A 22,174-nucleotide genomic window follows, 5' to 3' on the forward strand; every position below is an offset into this window, starting at 1 on the left:
AAGAAGGATGGGGCTTTAGGTCACGTATATTACAGGCAACACTGATCATACTACAGTTATGTCCTGATCTACACAGAATCCAATCAATCACTGTTCATGAGTTTCAGCAATGGATTCATGATGATGGTGAACAGTGTGCACAGCAGAGATGCTCTCAGTACTGTTTGATGTTCAGTGGACAGAAGACACGGGACCATTAGGATGGTGGATTTCCAGGTTCATGCAGACAGATGTGATCTGGTTATTAACTTCAGTGGAACAGAGATGAACGGTGTAAGGAGACAGATTCTTATGTTGCATACACACAACAGCTGGATCCAGTAAAGACGCAAAAGAAATACTCATCCACACCATGGAACTGGACTGTGAGTCCTTATATCACCCAAATATCTTAATAATAAAGCATCTAACAACATTGTAACTTTGTGTGATACAAATCCAAAGATCTAACATTTAGTAGAAAACATAAAAACAAGTGGTGGATGTTCAAAGAATACAAAATGCCTGTAAAAAAGAAAAAAACACATCAGTTAGAGATCTGATTAAATATCAAAGTAAAGAAGCTGGAGATATAAAAGCAGCATTGCAGTAAATTAAAGTCATGATTTAAGATTTCTCAGATCGTCATGACACCAATATAACATTATTGATATTGTGGTACAGAGTTATCACAGCACCTGTGGACAGTTATACATGTGTCCTGTAAACAGGAGAGGAACGGTTAGACGGGGAGGCGTGGCTTGTCACCATTATCTCCTCCTCCTCATACTTATGCAGTCTTTCGTTACTTGACAGTATTACAGCTGTGCACCAACTTTTCCCAAACACATCTCACATATTCTCTGTTATCAAACAGAGTCATCACGTATCCCACTGTCACACCTGGACACTGCCAACAAAAGAGCAAACTGTGGTTTAACACTGACACCTACTGGTACAAAGATGGAATGGCAGCTGCAATGTCCCTGACTTCTAGTTTAAACTACTTAACTTAGGACATTTTAAAATGAAAAGATCAGTCAAAGTTAAAGAAAATGATTTTAGTGAGTATCATATTTACAATGTGTCTTTTGTTTTTTTATTTTATTCAGTCCTCCTCAGTGCCCAACTTCAACGCATCAAGAAGGTAATGTAGCGTAACTTAAGGGGAGACACACATGGCTAAACTCTTAGCTGCTGCCTCATGTGGAAGCAAAAAAGGTGATCTGTAAGTGTGTGCAGTCCTTATATAATGTGTGCCAGATGAGTGCAATTGAGGGCAAACTAGAGCCTTTCAAAGGAGAGAAATGGAAACAATGCAAGTCTGGTGAGGTGAGGGAGAGTAAGGGGAAAGGGGCAGGAAGAAACAGGAACCTTTGTAACATTAACTTTAAAACATTTTACAGCAAACATGACGGTGAGCTGAGGCAGTGTGGGCGTGGTCGGCGGCTGGATTAACATCCATTTAACAGTCTTAATCACGTATCATCCCACTGATGAGCAGGAACATCTTCTGTTTTTTCTACTGACTGCCACCCTGTCATGGTGCTGTGCTTGGAGACCAGCTGTTCTCCAGCAGTCTTGAACAAAGACTCAGACATTAATGTGTTTGTGGTGAGAAACTTTAATAGTTTATTATTACAGCGCAAAACCTGTGTAATACACACACTGTCACAGCTCTCATGTCTGACAATACAAGTCATTGCAGAGCTGCAGGAAAACCTTTAAACGTCCCAAAATATTTTACTTAAAACCATTTTTTTTAAAAACCCACGAAGTGCTGCATAATAAGACCAAACATGTAAAATCCCAGTAAAGATACACCAGCAAAGCTGACACTCTGAAGACACACCCCCTGCTTTTATACTGGTTACTGGAGCTTCAGGGGGGGCCAATGATGTCACAGAACAGCAGCCAATCAGAGACAGTAGGATGAAGGTCCTCCATAAGGCAGAGTGCGTCCTCACTTTCCTGTTCAGAGACAAACATCAGTGATTTCAGCTCAGATCTGGTGCCCTTTGACCTTCCCTAACACACACATGTATGTGCTCTGTGACTCAGCCGACACACGTCTTACCTTTTAGCTTCCTCCAAAGGAGCAGAACTCAAACCAGAACCAGGAGAACCACAGAAACCAGACCTGACATGATGAAGGCTGTGAGAGGAGGGCCAGAGGATGGGGACCAGTACCACCCATCCTCCTCATCTTGCTTTTTTGGTTTATTGTTACCACGAGGGTTTTTTTTATTTGTGTCTTCAGGGTCTTTTTTACTGGTAGGAGGAGGAGCTTTTACATTAGGAGGAGGATCTGCGGGAGGATCTGCAGGAACAATGACAAAGATGGTTCAGTCAGTTTATTATCTGGTCAGCTCATCAGTTCCAGTAGTCTGTGGAAGCTTCCTCACTGATAGACAGAGCTGTCTGAATTCTTGAAAGACTAAAGAAAGGATCTTCAGGTTACACTGAGGATACACTGAGACTATCTGTCATGAAAGTCTTTATTTATGGACTTTATCAGGCACAGGATGGAGAGGAGTGCAGTGACGGTCTGGGCGTACCCATCTTCTTCTCTCATCCCAAGACCGCAGACAGAAATCAGCATTATAGAATAAATGAGTTAGATCAGGATCAACTGCAGACGATTGGATCGAGGGATTCTGCCTATCCTGAGTCCTCTCCTGTACTCCCCTCACACAGACACGACTGCTAGCCGACCTACAATACCAATGGACAGGTGTGTCAACTGTGGTGGGCCCGATCAGCAGAGGAGATGGTCTCATTCTAAACTGACTCCCTGCATCTTTCACAGCAGCTATAAGATGTGCTTTTCTCTGTGGTTAAACCTTAGTGACTCACATTTGTGTGATTCATTCAAATATTCTCCTCTTGAAAGAGAAACATGGGCCTGAAAAGAAACTAATGTTCACATCTGTCAGTCACAACCTGACACTGAGTCTCTTTAGTAAATCCAGCAGAGTTTTAAAGTCAAATAGAGGTTTTGTGCCACCACAGTGAAGATGGACTTCTTTGTTCCTTCTTTAATATTCCAACCTTTGTAATGATGGGATAATTTTCTCTGGCTGCTCTGTTTATGTGACCTGAATACATTAAGAGAACATGTATCGATAAAGTAAGATATAACCTACCACCTTTCATTGATCTCTATGACATTTCTACTAAAGTCCAGGAAAAGAGGTTGAATAAGAAAGATCATTGCACTGACCTCTGACTGTAAGTCTGAATTCAGGAGAGTTCTTATCAACACCAGCTGAGCACGAGTAGAGACCTTCATCAGACTTCTGAACATTAATGAGAATCCACTTTCCTTCAGGATCAAATCCAATCCTTTCAACACTTTTATAAAAATCAGAGTTCCCCTGTTTACCCTCTCTGGATTGACAGAGCAGAGTCACATTACTTCCTGTCCACACAGGAGATGAAGGGATGTCCAGGATCAGGGAACCAGCTGACCAACAGAGACACAAACAGAGTGATACAGAGACAGACTTCCACCAACACACAGAGTCATACAGACACAGCTGGAACATCTGTACCTGAAACAATGATGTTGACTTCATCACTACGCTGTCCAGATGAGCTTTCACAGAAGTAAGCTCCATCAGAGGCTTTGTCCAACATGAGTTGACACTGAGAATTTTTAAGAACAAATCCTGCAGCTGCTGCACACATCTCAGTGCGTCCTCCTCTGGTCCTCTTCACTGTCCATCCATCAACTGTTTTTCCATTATAGTCATCACAAGTCAGAACTGCTAGACCACTACCAGTGAAGAACGTTGTTGAATTTGGCGCTACACTCAGCGAGACTGAAGGGCAGACAGATACACAGACAGACTAAATGTATTTGTGTTCTTGTTGGAGTCTCACTGATGGTTTTCACTTCCATCAACTCACCTGCAGAAACAGTCAGTGCAGAGAGATGCAGCACACACACACCTGCAACAGGAGGACAGAGGTCACTGAAGGTCAGAGAAAGTGTGAGGGTGTACTACGGGGTTGGCCAACTCAGGCCTCGAGGGCCGGTGTCCTGCAGGTTTTAGACATGTCCTTGATCTAACACAGCTGATTTAAATGGCTAAGTAACTTCCTCAACATGTCTTGAAGTTCTGCAGAGGCCTGGTAATAAAATAATCATTAGAGTCAGGTGTGTTGACCCAGGGTGAGATATAAAACCTGCAGGCTCTCGAGACCTGGAGTTTGACACTCCTGGTGTACGAGCTTCATTCTCTTATAGGGTGTGCAAAAAACTGTGTATAAATAATGCATGATTTATCAACAGAGGGGGGCATTACCAAAGTACAGATACTTTGTTACTGTGCTTAAGTGGTAAAAGTGGGCGGGGCAATAAGTCACAGTACTTCAGCATCTAGCTAGCCCTGCTGAAGAGGAGCGAGCACAACAGGAACTCAGCGTAATTGGCAGTCCACAAATATAATCAAACAGTATATGAACGACTTTGGTCTTTGCGATGCATGGCGCTCTCTTCACCCCACCAGTAAGGAATATACTTTTTTCTCGCATGTTCATCACTCTTACTCTCGTCTGGATTATTTTTTGGTCAGCAGCTCACTGCTGTGTGACATTTCAGACACTGAGATTCATCCTATAGCTGTCAGCGATCATGCTCCTGTATCTTTAACACTAATGCACAAGAATAATACTACGCCAAGTAAAAACTGGAGATTTAATATATCACTACTTAAAGATGAAGACTTTATTAAATACTTTAAAAAGGAATGGACTTCATATTTAGACTTTAATGACACTCCCGGAATATCTGCTTCTGTTCTATGGGAAGCAGGGAAAGCTGTGATGAGAGGTAAAATAATTTCTTTCTCATCACACAAAAAGAAAGAAGAAAACAAAAATATTCAGGAATTAGAAAAAAACATCAAATCACTAGAAGAAGCCTACGCGTCCCACCAAGATCAGGAAACATTGAACAAAATATGCAAAACAAAACTAGAATTAAATGAAACTATTAATAAAAAAACACAATTCCTTATACAAAGACTTCGCTTGCAGAATTTTGAACACAGTAATAAATCAGGTCGATTTCTAGCTAACCAGCTAAAAATAAATAAAGAAAAAACAACTATATGTGCTGCTAAAGATTTATCGGGGAACACAATATATGATCCTGGAAGAATAAACAACATTTTTAGGGATTTCTATGAAACTTTATACTCACCACAAATAAACCCATCTAAAAATGAAATTGATCTGTTTCTTGACAACGTAACTCTTCCAAAATTACTAGACAGTCAAGCAATGGAATTGGATTCGCCACTGACGCCAAGTGAACTCCAGGAAGCCCTGATAAGTATGCCCAATAATAAGGCTCCAGGTCCAGACGGCTTCCCTGCAGAATTCTACAAAGAATTCTGGACAATTTTGGCACCAGTATTCCACAGCATGTTGCAGGAAATCGAGGAAAAGGGCAGACTACCACCAAATATGAATTCTGCCAACATTAGTCTCCTGCTAAAACCAGGCAAAGACCCTTTATTTCCCTCAAGCTATCGTCCAATTTCTCTTTTAAATGTAGACCTTAAAATAATCTGCAAAGCTCTCTCAAAGAGATTAGAGAAAATGACCCCCCTCTTAATTCATCCTGACCAAACTGGTTTCATAAAAGGTCGGCACTCCTCAACAAACACTCGTAGATTACTTAATTTAATAGACTACTCATACGATAAAAACATCGAAGCCATAATATTATCTCTAGATGCAGAAAAAGCATTTGACAGAGTTAATTGGAAATTTTTATTCGCAACTTTACACAAATTTGGTTTTGGAAACTCTTTCATAAACTGGATAAGAATATTATACAATTCCCCAACGGCTCGTATCAGAACAAATGACCAGACATCCTCCAGCTTCTGTCTCCTGAGGGGCACCAGACAGGGATGCCCACTCTCCCCCTCACTTTTTGCAATTTTTATCGAACCTCTAGCAGCAGCATTTAGACAGGCTACAACAATTAAGGGCATAAAATGTAAGAACATAGAACATAAAATCAGTCTCTATGCGGATGATGTGTTGCTTTTTCTGCAAAACACACAAACCAACCTCTCTGAGGTAATTACTTTAATAAACTGGTTTTCAAGAGTTTCAGATTATTCAATTAACTGGCCAAAATCTACAGTTCTCCCCATTAACTGCTCCTTCCATAATTCTTCCTCTGCCCCACTGCAATCCGGAAATATTAAATATTTAGGTATTAATGTCTCTCCTAAGCTTTCAGACTTAACTAAACTAAACCACATCCCACTTCTAAAGAAAGTAGAAGGTGATCTGACTAGATGGAAATCTTTACCCATATCACTCATGGGAAGGGTCGCCACTATAAAAATGATGATCTTGCCAAAAATATATTACTTATTTTTGATGATGCCTAACAAACCATCACAAGATTGGTTCAGATCTCTGGATTCATATATTTCCAAATTCCTTTGGAAAGATAAACCCCCACGTATCAGCTTAAAAACGCTACAAAGAACCAAGGATAGAGGAGGATTAGATCTGCCTAATTTTCACCAATACTTCTTAGCCAACAGGCTTCAGTTCATCTCAGAATGGTTAAAACATACCTTCTTAGTTGAGCCCTGGCTAGATGTTGAACAGGCACTATGCAAGGATCTAGAGATTTCAGACCTACCATTTATTAGCTCAAACATCAAAAGACATGAATGCTTTAAAAGTATCAACATCAGCTTTTCTCTAACAGCATGGTGGGAGTTTCTAAAAATAACGGAGTCTTCATTAATCCCATGCAAACGTACACCTATCTGGAATAACCCTGACATATTACAAAACAATAATATGATTAATTTCCCAGAATGGAGTTGTAAAGGAATTAAATACTTAGAACATATATTAGAGGGAACAGAATTTATTCCATTTGACAGACTAGTTGAACAATATGGGATCAACAAGACAAGGTTTTTAGAATATCAACAAATTAAATCCATAGTAAAAAAGAAATTTAACCTCAGTCAAGTTGAATTACAAACACCACTAAGTGCGGCACATTTCCTTACTCTTAAATCCCCCAAATTATTATCTAAAATATACAGAACACTTTCTAAATTAGATGAATCAATATCCCTTCCTACTGCAAAGTGGGAAGCAGATTTATCAGTCAACCTAGACCAAAACTTCTGGTCTCAGATTTGCTTAAAAACTTTTAAATTAATTAAAAATCCCAGTCTGCAATTAATACAATACAAAATACTTCATAGAGTGCACTATACAGGTCATCGGATGTTCAAGATGGGCTTTACATCTTCCAACAACTGCTCACACTGTCAAGGCAATACACCAGACAATTACATCCACGCTCTTTGGTTCTGTCCACCAGTGCAAAAGTTTTGGCGCGAGATATGTGAAGACTTATCAAAATGTCTGAAATGTAACATTCCAACCTCCCCCTTAGTGTGTTTGTTGGGCAGCTTAGATAATGTCACTTCAGAAAAGAATATAGCCCATATGATCTTCACTGCCCTATGCATAGCCAAGAAAACAGTCCTCATGAACTGGAAAAATAAAAATAATCTTAATTCTAACCAATATAGAAATTATCTATTAGATTACATTAGTCTTGACACAGCCTCTGCCACCACATTAGATCAATTGCTCTGGGCCCCTTTTATCAGCTCCATCACCTAGTGGGGGTGGGGGGTCATAGTTTGGTCCCGCCTTCACTGTTGTGATTGGTGAGGGGGTAGGGACAGGCTTAGGGCGTCGGGGGGTTCCCCGGAGGCATCTTCCTTGGGGGGCTCAACCCGGGGTAGCGGTCACGTCCGGTTGAGGGCTCTGTTGGCTCTCAGGTGACTGTTTCCTCGCGGCTGCGTGCAGCGGGGCTAGGGGAGGGTCTGTGCTGACGGACGCGGGTTACTGACCTGGCAACCTGGCTGCCCCTGGGTGGGTCCGGGATGGGCGTGAGGTTCTGGGGGCGCTCCGTCTCTGGGCTGGGGCCCGGGCCGGGCCTCGGGGGCTCGGGTCCTGGTTGGTGTGTTGCCGGGGTTGTGGGCGGGTGGGTGCATGGGGGCCCGGCCCTGGAGCAGGGTGCCGCCGGTGCATCGAGCCGCCTGGGGGGCTCTTCAACTGGTGGGGGGGATGGTCACATCTTGCAGGAGCTTTCTTCTCTCAGGAACTCTCTGCAGGAGGGGGAGATACAGGAGAGGTGGAGGAAGATCTCAGCCTGGGCGTTTACCGTCTTATGTAGTCTGGAAGATGTGTGGTTGGTGGGGTGGGTGCAGTTTTCTCTGTGGTGGGGTTGGGTGGACTGTCCAGGGCTCTGTGGAGCCGGGGGGCGCTACTGCACTGGGCCCCGGTCTGATGGGCCTGGGCCCCCCTTCCCTGGCGGGTCGCGGAGGGTGGGAGTGCCTACTGGGGTCAGCGGGGGAGCTGGCCCCAGGGAGGGGTTACCTGCCCCTCCCTTCCTTCCCTCCCCATCTCCAGCTGCCTCCCTCTTCCCGCTCCTCCACAACCACCCACACATGCAGGGCCTTGGAGTGGGGGTATGTCACCAGGGTGCAGAGGAGGCTACCCCCCCCCTGTCCCCTTCTGGCTGCCTCTGCCTCAATTTTATCCCACAACTTAGACATTCACATTATTCACACTCTCATTACACATACATATAGGATCTTGGGGGTGGGCACAATCACGGAGTCCAAATCACCATCAGGGTGTATACCTCACCCCTGACGTCGTTGCCCACCTCTCAATTTTAAATACACTTAGTCATTGAGGGTTAGCAGGAGGGACTATGCGCTTACCTGCTGCTGGGCGAGCCCTCATCTGGGACTCTCCTCAGCTCTTACTGGGACAGTGGCGCGGCTGCCCCTCTGTTGGTCTTCCATGGTCTCTTGTGTTCTGGGGGCCTCTGGATGTCTGGAGTTTTGATCTCCTCCATACCCGCTTCACACCCTGGAGGACGGGGCTGTGGCCCCCCCACACTCCCTAGCAGATCATTACATGGAGAAACCTTTGGAATGCAAGCATGCTGATCCACACAGGTATGCACACATGGGTATTCACAGACGCGGACTAAAGCTTTCTTGGCTGCTGCCTCAAAGCACACTGTGCGCTGTCTATCTTGCGTGCTGCACAATATCGTTTATTACTTAGTAAATACTGATATCTATGACTAGCTAGTTTATTGTGATGGTGCTTTGTTTTCTCTATTATTATGTTGCTCTTTGTTGTTTGCTGTCTCCTCTGTTTGTTTTTGTTTGTTTGTTTGTTTGTTTTTTTTCTCCATACAGGTGACCCAGGAGTTTTTTTTTTCTCTCTCTCTCTTCCCCCCCCTTCTCACCGTCTCTTCTCCCCTTTGGTTTTCTTTCTTTCTCTCCCCCTCTCTCTCTCATTCATTCCCCCTGTCCTATTTATTAAAAAAAAAAAAAAAAAAAAAAATGACAAAGGATGAACTGAAGCTCTGCCATCACGTAATGTCGCATACTGCTGTTTCTGATGTCATTTAGGAAAAAAAAAAAAAAAAGAAGAGGAGCGAGCATAAAGGGAGTAACGGTTTATTATATGTCAGGTCATTTCAAATGCAGTGTTTCTATGAGCACAACAAACATCAGCAAACACACAAACTGTTTGTGTGCAGTTTGTCTCACAGTGTGTTACAGTTAACGGTCCAGCTGCTGTATTTCAAAGAGAGGAAAGAAAGAGAGCTAACGTCACTCAGAGATGGAGAAAGATAAGAAGATAAGAAAGAAGGACATGAGAGGACGTAGAGAGCTTAGATTTAAAGAGAAGGACTGCTTAGTGTGATGTCATGAACTGGAAGTATAAAGAAGTCAGGATTTGAATCATCTGAATGTAGGGCTTCTACGATTAGCTGACTAGTCACGATTACGTCGACTATCAAAATCGTCGACTAATTTAATAGTTGACACGTCGTTTGAAGCTTTGTAAGATCACAAAAGCCGCAGGAATAAGTAACAGGATTTAAGAGTGTAATAACGGACTGAAACCGAAGATGGCAGCACTGCATGTACAAGGATGCCAGCTGCCATTAAACCCCGGAGAAGAAGAAGCTGTGTCCCAGTTGCCAACAATGGCGGCAGCTAGTTAGTTCTACTACTTTTATTATTCTTTCTGGGTCACAAAATAAATGTTTAACAGGCGAGAATGTAGCTGTGTAAACCTCAAATATCTGCTCAGTTTATCAAGACACCACATATTTTCAAAAGCGCTCCGACGTTTTCGGAGACGTCTGTTACCCACTAGCTCGATAACTAGCCGGGGGCGAGGCTAACTAGAGCCCGTGAGAACACCGGACTCCCGGCAAACCGTTTTTAAACCCACCGCCGTCTTTCGCTACTCAGGTTAAACATGATACATAAGTCACTTAGATAACTTAAAACATTTTTTCAGTATTTTATTTGTTCCTGAGTAAATCGGTTTGGCTGAGATTAAAGTTATATAGTTTTAACACAGCTGAATAAACGTCAAGCAGACAGCTGATTATCAGAAGTGTGAGATGCTTGAGAATCCATCCATTCGCTTCCGCTTATCCTTTTCAGGGTCGCGGGGGCGCTGGAGCCTATCCCAGCTGTCATAGGGCGAGAGGCAGGGTACACCCTGGACAGGTCGCCAGTCTGTCACAGGGCCAACACACAGGGACAGACAACCATTCGCACTCACATTCACTCGCACATTCACACCTAGTGACAATTTGGATTATCCAATTAACCTATCCCCACAAGCTGCATGTCTTTGGACGGTGGGAGGAAGCCGGAGTACCCGGAGGGAACCCACGCAAACACGGGGAGAACATGCAAACTCCACACAGAAAGACTGATGTTGGAATTGAACTCAGGACCTTCTAGCTGTGCGGCACCAGTGCTAACCACCGTGCCACCATGCTGCCATGCTCGAGAATGTCCTGTTATATTTTATTGTCATGAACCGAAGTTCAGCGCACAAGCTGGACCCAGAAGCAGAGTCAACACACACAGGAGTATGAGAAAATCAACTTTATTTTAACTGAAGGTGTCCCGGAGGGTAGAAGGAAAACATGCGTGAAACTAGAGAAACCAAGGGACCGGGAGGTGAGTCGCGCAGGAACGCCGAAAACGGGACTGTGGGAGGCTCCAACAGAAAAAGGAAAAGAATTATTGGGGTGCGGGGAAATAGCAGCATACGTGGGGGAAGAGTATGAGTCTTACGATGACAGCGGGGCCGTGGGAGCCGGAGGGAGGGGTGAGGGTCCACGGGGGAGCTCCAGGAAAGTCGAGGTGGCGAGTACTGAAGGCGATCCAAATTCCAGATGGGCAGGTGGCTCAAAAAAACATGCCGAGTTGTTTTCTGAGTGCACAGGACAGAATTAGCGCTAGTTCAGACAGATGAGTTTTCACAATCGCTTTCCCGCAGGTGTACGTTACCGCTGTGAGACGACTACGGACTGGCGTGGAGCAGCAGGCTGGGCTGGATCAAATAGTCCACCTGATGATCGCCTGGGATGGGGTGCAGGTGTGGAGTTAACAGCCATGCCCGTGGGCGTGAGCATCCCATCAGCTCCTCGGACGCCGGGCCGCGGACCATGACATTTAGATAGCAAGGAGCAGACGGCCGACTTTATTAAACTTCACCGAAACAATCTGCAAATTTAATTTAAATTCAATAAACTGTCATCTTGTCTTTATTTTTAGATAGCACATATCTTAATCACTTAAAGCTCTAAGCTAATGATAGTTATATTAGAGCAGATGCTGCTGGTGCACGTTGTACGTCCAATGGATGCATGATATGATTAGTCTAACTATGTCTGTGAAGGTTCTCAGTCATCCAGGTCATCGTAGTCAAAGGAGCTTGCAAAGAAAAGCGTCTGGACTTCTTTAAGTTACTTGAAGACGTTTTGAGATCCCTTCCCAGACGCCTTAACGCCCACTCACATCCTGGGCCATCTGATCTCAGGAATTCGCATGATCGCAAGGTGGGGCCAGGTTTCACAATGAACACACCCGAAACTCTGGCTGATTGGGTCCCACACCCAGTTTCACACCTTGGCTCAGGCGATTAGAGGATCATCAGGGGGTCCTTTTGTCCCTCTGTGGGGGTCACTCCCACTAGGTTTATATCTGGGACTCTCCACCATTTGACCTTAGAACTGAAGAAGCTTCTCGGATGAGAGATGAAACGTCTTCAAGTAACTTAAAGAAGTCCAGACGCTTTTCTTTGCAAGCTCCTTAGATTAGTCTAACTAATCTTCCGATTAGTGACTAGTCGACTATCAAAATAATTGTTTGTGGCAGCCCTATCTGTATGTGATGTACTTTCATATTGTGAAATGTCTTGCAAAACAAAGTAAGGTATACTTATTTCATGTTCTTCCATTAATACATGAAAATCCTGGGTAGTTTTGTGCAGGATAAACAGGTTAGCTTGCAGCACTGTGGTGAATTATTTAGAATGTCTTGAGCCAGTGAGGGTCGGAGGTCACTGAACAAACTGCTCTCTATCATGCACAACCATCACAGTCCTCACTGCTGAGGCAGCAGAGCTTCCTCATCCCTCAGACTGATTCAACCCGGCTGCCATGAAGAACATGAAATTCTTCCTGTGTCAGTCTGAACTTTACTGCTTTTAATTAATTTCATTTTTACATTCGTTTTTTATTATTATTTTAGCTCTGTTATTTGTAGACTGATGCTGCTGTAACACAAATATTTCATTTGTGGGATCAATAAAGTATCTTTCTATCCATCTGCAGTGACTGTGGTGTTCATGAGCGTCACTAAGGTAAATGTATTAGATAAGGGTCTTAGCAAAAATACTTTTTCAGTTGGATAAATAAGAATGAGCCAGTTGCACTGTGAAAATTAAGTCTGAAGATAACAATATTATTACTATTCCCACAGCTATCTACCAGGATATTCTCTGTCATTGATGCAGTGCTGAGCGGGCCTGGCTAGCTGAACCTGCTTGCTTGTTTGCCTAGCGCTGTTGGGTCACGTGTCCATCTCATCCTCTTCAGTTTGCCTCAACATACGCTCGTCATATTCTGTGATATGATTTACTCTGAGGTGTTTGACAAGGTTAGTGATGTTGCCACAACACCTCACTTTTTTGCCACATGTATCGCAAACCACGTCTCAGCTGTTTGTGGAGGTAAAACAAATCCGCACATGACTCCAATTACGCTCAGCCCTTGTTGTGAGTGCGCACGCCAAGGGGCTGCAACATGTTTATACAGCCGTATTTCGCACATGACTTTGAAAGGCGGAAGAGGAAGTAGTTCCTTCGAATGTAGACAATCCAATGTTATAGTTTCTTTCCACTGTGTTCCTGTTAATGATAAACTACAAATTTACTCTAAATTACTAAATTATCGATATTTTAATGTGAGAATCGATTCTAGAACATAAATGACTGGTATCGGAGGAATCGATATTTCAGGATCGATCCGCACATCACTACCAAAAAACCCCCCCCCGAAATGTACGCTGACTTTCGGTCTGGTTACTACCCTTTATGTCAGAACCGGTGCAATAATGGTACCGAATACCGGTACCCATCCCTAGTAATAAAGTAACTAATTACTCTTGAAAAAAATTATCTGTAAAGACTGCCAAGAGAAGTCCTGCCATTAATTAATTCTTCGATCTTAAATATGATCAACCTATCTCTAATAATCAGCTATGTACCACAGGCCTTCAAGCTGGCTGTAGTTAAACCTTTACTCAAAAAGCATCTCTAGACCCAGCAGTCTTAGCTAATTACAGGCCAATCTCCAACCTTCCTTTCATATCAAACACCCTTGAAAGAGTAGTTGTCAAACAGCTAACAGATCATCTGCAGAGGAATGGTTTATTTGAAGAGTTTCAGTCAGGTTTCATCACAGCACAGAAACAGTGAAGGTTACTAATGATCTTATCTGATAGTGGACTCATGTCAGTGTTTTGAACAGGTTATAAAACAACAGTGTAAGAACAGTTTCATGGTGTAAGATGCCAGTTTTGACAAGTACAGACTAGTGTAACGGTCTCATCCTTCTCTTTCTCTTTCTGTGTCCTTTTCATTAGAACCTGTCAATCCCACCCCCGCATCACCCTGACTCGTATCATGAACAGGCTTGTGTCCACATGAACGTGCAGACTTTCCCCTTTGAAAAACAAAACAAAACAATTTTTTTAAATATAAAATACACCAAATCAATCTCCAGCACCGTCAGATGGAGGTGCTGGTCAATGAAGCCTCTAAACAGTAAGTCAAAAATAGAAATAAATAGAAATAAAGGCACACAGCTCTGATGCATAAAGACTTGTGAGCACAGAAGCAGGGTTTATGAAAACCTTCTCTCAGGAAGAAGTTTTTCCAAACAATACTGAAGTTAATGCACACACACTGTGATCCAGCTCAGTTCATTTCCTTTCACACATGTGCCTCACAATCATTACAAAATAACCAGAAGTATATAGTTATTTGTCCCTACCCCCTCATGTTTGACCTCTCATCCATTTAATTTTCTTTTAGTCTTAAATTAAACAAACAACATATGAAGCAAAAGTAAGTTTTTCATATGAAAAAGACAGAATGTGTAAATCTGCAGATTCACAAGTTATGAAAACAAACAAACAAACAGAAAAGAACTACAACACCATTTACAGCAACATCACCGTCCTGCATTAACCCTGTTTTCTTCATTCTTATAATTATTTGAAATAAGTTTTTTATATTTTATTTTCAACTGGTTTATGTTTTAATTTCTTTTATTTCTTCTGTTAGATTTTTAAAGTCGTTCTAGCACTTTGTATTTAAATTCCATTTCCCTCTTAAGTTATACCCACCTTCTCTTTCTATGAACAATTTACAGATTTCTTTTAGAAGCAATTTATTTCTTACTTTATACATTATTTGCGCTGTTTTAAGCTTCACCAAGTCTTGGAATTTAATAGCTTGCATTTTGACAAAGAGTACATTTGTATGGTCCCTGTACCCCACTTTATTTATTAATCTAATGGCCCTTTTCTGTATTATAGTTATTGTTTGTGTGTTACTTTTGCATGTGTTTGCACAGCAAGCAGACAGAAGCTGAACACACATCCTGACACCCTGCCAGCATCTGTGTGTAAAGGAGACACACACACTGAAAAAGCAGCTCCTTCAGAGTGTGTGCTGGATCAGAGGTTGGAAATTCTTCTTACCGTGCAGCAGGATCACAGACAGCAGCCTCATTTTCATCCTCACAGTCCCGTTACAGAGCTCCTCACTGCCTCGGACCTCACCCTCCTCTCAGGAGACTCTCAACAGGAAGCTGTAGCACTCTGACAGGAGGCACCGCCACAATAAAAGCTGTCCTAGACAAACACCTGTGCCAGTCGCGTCCTGATCATGTGTTTCAGACACGTACAAGTTAACCAGTATCCAGCATCAGGCTCAGACAGCACAGGCCTCCCAACCACAGCCAACACTGGATTAGTCTTCAAGTTTTCTTTCTGTTGTTGTAATACTGTATTCACCTTACAATATGGCACAATATAAATAAAACTGGAGTGAAAATGACTGAACAAGTTTACAGTGATGTGATCAAAATCATCCAACATGAGCCGTGATTAAATTTTACTGGAAGAAAGTGAAGAGAGAAACAAAGAGCTTTGATTGGACAGTTGAGTCGGAACTCAAACTGGGAGAGGTCAACATCAGCAGTGTTGGTTAATTTCAAAAAGTAATTAGTTATTGTCAGGTTTTGTATTGTTGATTGTCATTTATGCTTAGAAATATCTACTTATATATGCTTAGAGTTTTATAATTAGTTGTAGATTGGTAGAGGTTTGATCCTTAATAGTCTGCAAACTTTGTGTGCACACCTACATCCTGGGAGCATGGGAGAGGTCGTACCTTCTCTTATTGTTTTATGGCAGGATAAACGTGGCTGTATCTGTTTTAGGCTTAGTGCCTTTGGTTTAGATGAACTGCTGGACTTCCAGACCAGCAGGTTTAGGGAAGTCTTTATGGGGTCAAAGGTGCTCTTTGTTTGTATGTAGACGTCATATGAACCTATGCATATTCATGTAACCTCAATAAAAGAACAGTGTTACGGGGGAGCGGACGAGAGCAACTGGGGTCAAGCGAAGGAACGGCGTTTGTCCGGTTCTCTCCCGTGCACGAGAAACATGAAGAGCTTTGCCTACTTGTGTCTTGCTTGCTGTGTAATTATATTGTCTTCAACGTTCCAGCGAATAGGTTCAAGCTACAAACCTATCAGTTATACTTACTAGTTACTTCTTTAATAAAGTAACTGAGTTACAATATTTTAAAAGTAACTAAATATTAGGAAAAGTAACTATTGCGTTACTTAGAAAACAGTGTGCCACCTCCTGGGGTCCAGGGTATAATCAGCCGTTTTTGATGTTTCCTCTACATTTCACCTTTAAAAACTATTTACTTTGCCTTGTTTGGTATCATTCTTTTCAGCACAACCTCACATGTTTGAATTTACTGTTATTTTTTTTCATTTTGACAGTGGGGACACTGTATTAACACAATTGATCTAAAATCAGATAAAGAAAACAAACTCTCAGTAGAAAAAGTTTTATTTTTTACTGTAACAACCACAAACATGTTTAACGAATCATTTTCAGAACTTAAAATAAAAAATATAAATTGTACATTTTAAAAACCTGTGCACGAGTTTTGCAAATAGCAAATCCACTTGCAGCTATTTGCATAAAAATGCAGCTTTTCTTTTAATGATTTACTATTTACAGAACAATCAGGTGTTCTGCATCAAATAAGCTCCACACAAATTATTTGTGCGACTTCAAAAAATAATTTCTAGCCGCTATAAGACAAAGAAGAACATGACAAGCTTCATCCTGTAATGAAAGCTGCTGTGTGCAGCCATGCACACTCACATAAACTGGGCTTAAACTCAAAATGCAGCTTGATTTGCTGACCGCGATAAGAGCCGCTACAAAACATTACAAAACTTAACTGATGACAGAAAACTGGGTCCAGATTAAGGAAAGTAAAGCTAAGAACGTGTCTTTATCAACACGACCTTTCATTAATGCAACGTCGGTCAAAAACCCAACAATAGAAAGTACTCTCAAGGTGTGGACAACAATTATCTGTTTCAAAGACCGCACCAGTGAGAGGCAATCGGAAGAATTCCAGCCTTCTGTGTGAGTCAGTGGCTTTAGTAGGTGGGACAATGCAGGCCTTTGGAACTTAAAATCAGATGAGAAAATAGGAAATTATTCACATACTTTTTGGGATTGTCCATTAATCCAATGATTCAGGATAAGAATCAAAGAAGAAACAGACAAGTTATGTCTCCACTAAATCCAATCAGATCTCTTTTAGGAGTTATACCTAGAGAGACGTATAGTCCAGTCAAAAACTATATTCTAATGATACTCCTATTGATAGCTAATAGAACAATAGGAAGAGAGTGATAGCAAGCTTGCAACTGAAACTGGACATCTGCCAACAGAGGTGGAGCTGTGTGACCAGATACCCCAGTTACTGGACCAGAATCCTGGAACGCTGCATTAACCTTGTAAAGACTGTTATCAGCTATAAAGTAACTACTGTACTGAAACACATCACTACAGAAATGGCTACTGCAGGGACAGTTCTCTGTTCAGTTGACCTTGAATTCATCTTAATCATCTGCGTGACCAGCCAACAGTTCTGGACAGAAGCTCCAAGCTGATGCAGTCTGGTATCTGTAAGAAACCACAGCAGACAGGTAAACACAACACCTGGATCATCCTCCTGACTGAGGTCACCTGCATGTTATGATCAGCATGTAGAAAGTGACCTGAAACAGAAACTGATCACCTGAGCCAAGACACCAACCGCTCACAGAGGACGAGCTGCAGCATGTTAGTGTCACACAGGGACATGGAGTTGCTTGTGGTTCTGGAAAAGTGATGAATAAAGTAGATCATAACAAACAGCAAGAAACAACAACTTAGCCTCAGCTTATGAAGCAAAGCGTGACTGCCAGCACACCAGACATGCTAACACCTGCAGAAACCTACACTCTAATAAATAAAACATTGTTTCAAATAAACAAAAACATGTTAACGTTTTCCACTAGAATTTTTGAGTTAAGCCAACTTCTGGCAGAATAGAATTAATTCAAAGCAATATTTTTGATTATGGTGAAGTAGCTTTTTTGGCCACAATTAAAAACATTCTTAAGTAAAATTAACTTAATAATTTTCGACTAGAACACAAAAATTTAAGTTCATCCAACGTGAATTTTATGTATAGTGAAATTACTTTTAGGCCACAAAAAAACCCACATTCTGAGTAACATGAACTTAATAATTGTCAACAAATACACAGGAATTTAAGTTGATCCAAGATTATATTTATGTATGAAGTAGTAACTTTTTGATCAAAATAAAACACATTTATAATTAAAATGAACTTAACTGTCGGCATAAATAGTATTTATGTTGGTCAAATATGATATTTTGGTTACAGTGTAGTAATTTTTTGGTCCTACAGGAGATTCTATAAGGGCATTTACCTGTTTCCCAGCAGGCTAAGTCGCTCCAAAATACAACCTTGATCATTTGGCTGTGTCTTATAACCATGACTACCGCGTGGGCAGGCTCATGCATGGTGGTGCCTGCCCACAAAGAAGTCAAGGTTCTAAGACCTTAGAAACTTGTCGATCACTTTTTTCCCCAAACGAAGGTCAGCCTTAACATGCGCTGTGTGTGCTCTTGTGTCATGACCTTCAGAAAAAGAAATGGATGTTGTGTGTATTTGGTTGAATGCGGCAGATGTGATGCCAAATACCTGGACATCAGCTAAGGGACGCGTACCTGGTGCTCAGAAAGAATAGAAATTCAGACAGATGTATTCAAATGAGTTAGACCCATTTAATTACAATAACAAACATCACAATTCTTTAACGTGCATGTGAAGTGCAAGATTTGTGGGCTTCAGTTTCCTAGAACACAAATTGCCCGCTGAAACTTAAGGAACTGTGTATTAAAATTGTAATACAACCTACTACTTGAATCCTCTTTTTTTTTTTTACTTTAACATTTGACAGTGAATCAAAACAAAAGATGACAGGCTGCTATACATTAAATGCACTAATTTAAACATAAAATGAGCAAAGCTTCTTTCATTCAACTTTGTCAGCACTCAAAGTATTCTTGATTCTCTTCTATATTTGACTTTTCACCCTCAAGATTAAGGCCAGCTAAAGAGGGCATTACACAAACTTTAAAACACACCAGTACCCTCAGAACACAGGTCATGGGAGAAATTAAACGCATTCCTTAAAAATGTGCAAATAACAGCATTTAAGACACGGCAAAACATTAACTCAGAAGACTTAAGAACAGCGCTTTATAAATGCAGGAATAAGGTTTTTGTGAAACTCACTCACGAATGGTCTATCAAGTCTGCCTTAGAAAATACCAAACTTAAGATTCATTACTTTAGAGCTGGCTTTTTGTCCATCAAGCTCAAGGCACAGCTTTTGAAATACCTCAAAGGTAAATTTCAGCTGCTTGGGATAGGTAAGGTTCAGAGCGTAGATTACTCCCATCATCAAAGCACAGGATCTGGCAACATCAATCCTCTCCAGGATCTTGGATCCCTCAACGATGATGGTTGCAGGCCCATCACCAATGATAGCAATCTTCATGATTTGCAGTGCAAGGTCTGCGTTGAGCTCCTCCTCATCCTTGTAGGAGAAATTAAATGCTAGGATGTATAAAATACATAGCTTAAGCACTTCAGGATGACGTGCATAAGGGAATGAACTACTACAGGTAGGAAAATAAGCTAAAACAGGTTGTCTTTTGTGTTTTTCAGTGATTTTACTTTGTCATTCTGTAATTTTTAAAAGCTAAATTAATCCAACGTTTAAAATAAAAAATGTCTTGTTTTTCACAGTTTTGTTTTTCCACTTTGAAAAGAAAATCTAATAAATCATTTTAAGGGTTATTCCACTTCTAAGTGAAATTTTATCTATTGCCATATTGCCACAGTTAGAAAGTGAGAAACAAGCCTTTTGTAGACAGCACACTAATTCTCCTGATCTGGAAGCAATCCATTTGCTTTAGCAGAGCATAAACAATGGAAGTGAATAGCAGGTGCTAGCATGTTGTGTGCAAAAGTGATTAAAATGACTCAGTAATGAAAACAAATATTTCTTGGGAGCTCAGTAATCATGTTCACGGTAAATGAAAAGTGCAAAAGTAACACGGAAGATTTGCAGAAGCTGATTTAGACTTTACGACAAACAGCGCTGTAAACATCCACTGCATGGTGCATGGATATAACACAACAGTTGAAAAAGCCTCCAGCTTCCATAAACAAACACACACAGCCACTACTATACAAGCATAGTAAGCATATAATGTTTCATCAGCTCTTCCTTAGTGGAGGTTGCAAATTTACAGATTTTGCAAGGGCAATCCATACTTCATGATTCTGAATTACTCAATTTAAGCTTACTTGTTAAAGCTTACTTCAGAAGGTCCCTTGGTATTCGATACCAGGAGAAGATGATGGTTTGAGCCTTTGTCCTGGCCTTTGGTGAGATTCCCACTTTCTTTAGAAGGCTGACCACGTCTTAACTGGAACCACTAGATCTGCAACGCCAGGACAGTGTATAACACCAGAAAGTCGTGCCTGCACAAAAATACAAAAAATGGTATTTTCAACTTCACCTATGAGTCTTCAATACAGTGAATAAGTTTCACCTGTCAAAGCTGTGTGAGCTAGAACCAAACATTCAAAACTACATAGACCTGAATACACTGGGTGCTGGAAAGCCTAACGTGGCTTTCCATAGATCAAATATACATAGAGGTGACATGGACTGGGCCAGTCTGTTGGAGCGTGTATCCCCACTGACCGCGATCTTGGAGGGGTCTCCACTCGCCCCCAGTGCATGTATTTCTACTGAGGAATGTGTTAACTTAAAAAAACCCAAAAACTATATATATATATATATATATATATATATATATATATATATATATATATATATATAAAACACCCAGCACGCCCCTGCAGGCGGTTTATCCTTCAAGCTCGGGTCCTCTACCAGAGGCCTGGGAGCTTGAGGGTCCTGCGCAGTATCTTAGCTGTTCCCAGGACTGCGCTCTTCTGGACAGAGATCTCCGATGTTATTCCCGGCACCTAGTGCTCCGATATTCATGTAGCCCCTTCCGCCGGGGTTACTTGCGTAGTAGCATTCCAACAACGCCCTGTTTTCATCTCTTGCCCACCGATGCCTTCTTGTTCCAGTAGCCCACTTTTCGTCAGGGTGCCCTGGTTCCTCAACACCTGACGCGGACCTTGTTGATCCGGACCTTGTTGATATATATATATATATATATATATATTAGTTTTTTGTTTGTTTGTTTTATTAACAAAAGCAAACATAAGGTGTGGCATGACACGTCTCTACGTCTCTACAAAACACGGAAAGTCCCCAAAAATTAGGGACAGCTAACTACCCTACCATATGCGGCACAGTGCACTTAAGTCTGGTCTTTTACCTGTGAAAATAGGCCGAGCAGCCGGTGAAGAACCGCTCTTAGCAGTCAACAGACACACCAGACTAATGGCGACTGCACTTCCTGCGCAGAAGCCAACGGGGTTGAACTTCACCCCGTAACGTTACGAAAATTTAGAAGCCTTTCTTAACAATTATTAACGTAAAATGCATCCCTTCAAAAAATAAATTTCACATCTCAAAAATAAAATCACAGTGAACACAACTTAGCTTGGCTAGCTATGTTAGCATAGTAGTTTGCACCGGGGCTAACAACGTCCGCTATCATTTAAAAATTATAAGACAATTACAGTGGTCTGCATTAGAGTAACTTTAGTGTTAAATTTTCCAAAAAGAGCCCAACAATTTATGCTATCGCGGAATTAGCTGCTGTGTGTATATTAAAACACACAAACGTGGGGGCAAGCTAAGATGTATGTTATGTATGTTACGTTGTTGTTTTAAAGTAAACTAACAAAATCCAGAGCGACTGCAAATATGTGTAATTTCGCATAAAATTACTCACCGTTCGCGACGAACACAGCTCTTGATAAACTTTGAACACGTGCTGTTGAATATGTCCGCTTGAGTAGAAGAAGGGAAATGTGAGCTGTTTACACGTCATCAAGTTGTATTTTACATCGACAGAACTTAAAATTATATTGTTTTTTG

General features: G+C 41.5%; 1 protein-coding gene across 1 annotated transcript; it reads right to left on the reverse strand.

Moving 5' to 3' along the window:
• Window positions 1–2,084: 2,084 nt before the first annotated feature.
• LOC146634770 (uncharacterized) lies at window positions 2,085–19,639 on the reverse strand. The gene is made up of 7 exons (XM_085349957.1): window positions 19,481–19,639; window positions 11,184–11,322; window positions 10,949–10,990; window positions 3,892–3,933; window positions 3,534–3,803; window positions 3,203–3,445; window positions 2,085–2,287 (listed from the first exon to the last, which is right to left on the reverse strand). The coding sequence occupies exons 1-7, from the start codon at window positions 19,637–19,639 to the stop codon at window positions 2,085–2,087; spliced, it is 1,098 nt and encodes a 365-aa protein (XP_085206083.1).
• Between the last annotated feature and the right edge of the window lie 2,535 nt (window positions 19,640–22,174).

This window comes from Diplotaxodon limnothrissa, linkage group LG3 (assembly GCF_057381915.1).
Source record: "Diplotaxodon limnothrissa isolate DT_005_m linkage group LG3, D_limnothrissa_male_GT1.1, whole genome shotgun sequence".
NCBI lineage: Eukaryota > Metazoa > Chordata > Actinopteri > Cichliformes > Cichlidae > Diplotaxodon > Diplotaxodon limnothrissa.

Bases quoted from the DNA above. Each gene is read 5' to 3' on its own strand.
- LOC146634770 (XM_085349957.1), bottom strand. From the start codon at position 19,639: ATGAAGATTGCTATCATTGGTGATGGGCCTGCAACCATCATCGTTGAG. The intron at 3,934-10,948 runs GTCCAGCTTGTG...CTCCTGTTGCAG, and splicing joins TGTGTTGACTCTGCTTCTGG to GTGTGTGTGTGCTGCATCTC. The intron at 3,446-3,533 runs GTACAGATGTTC...TCTGTTGGTCAG, and splicing joins AGTCAACATCATTGTTTCAG to CTGGTTCCCTGATCCTGGAC.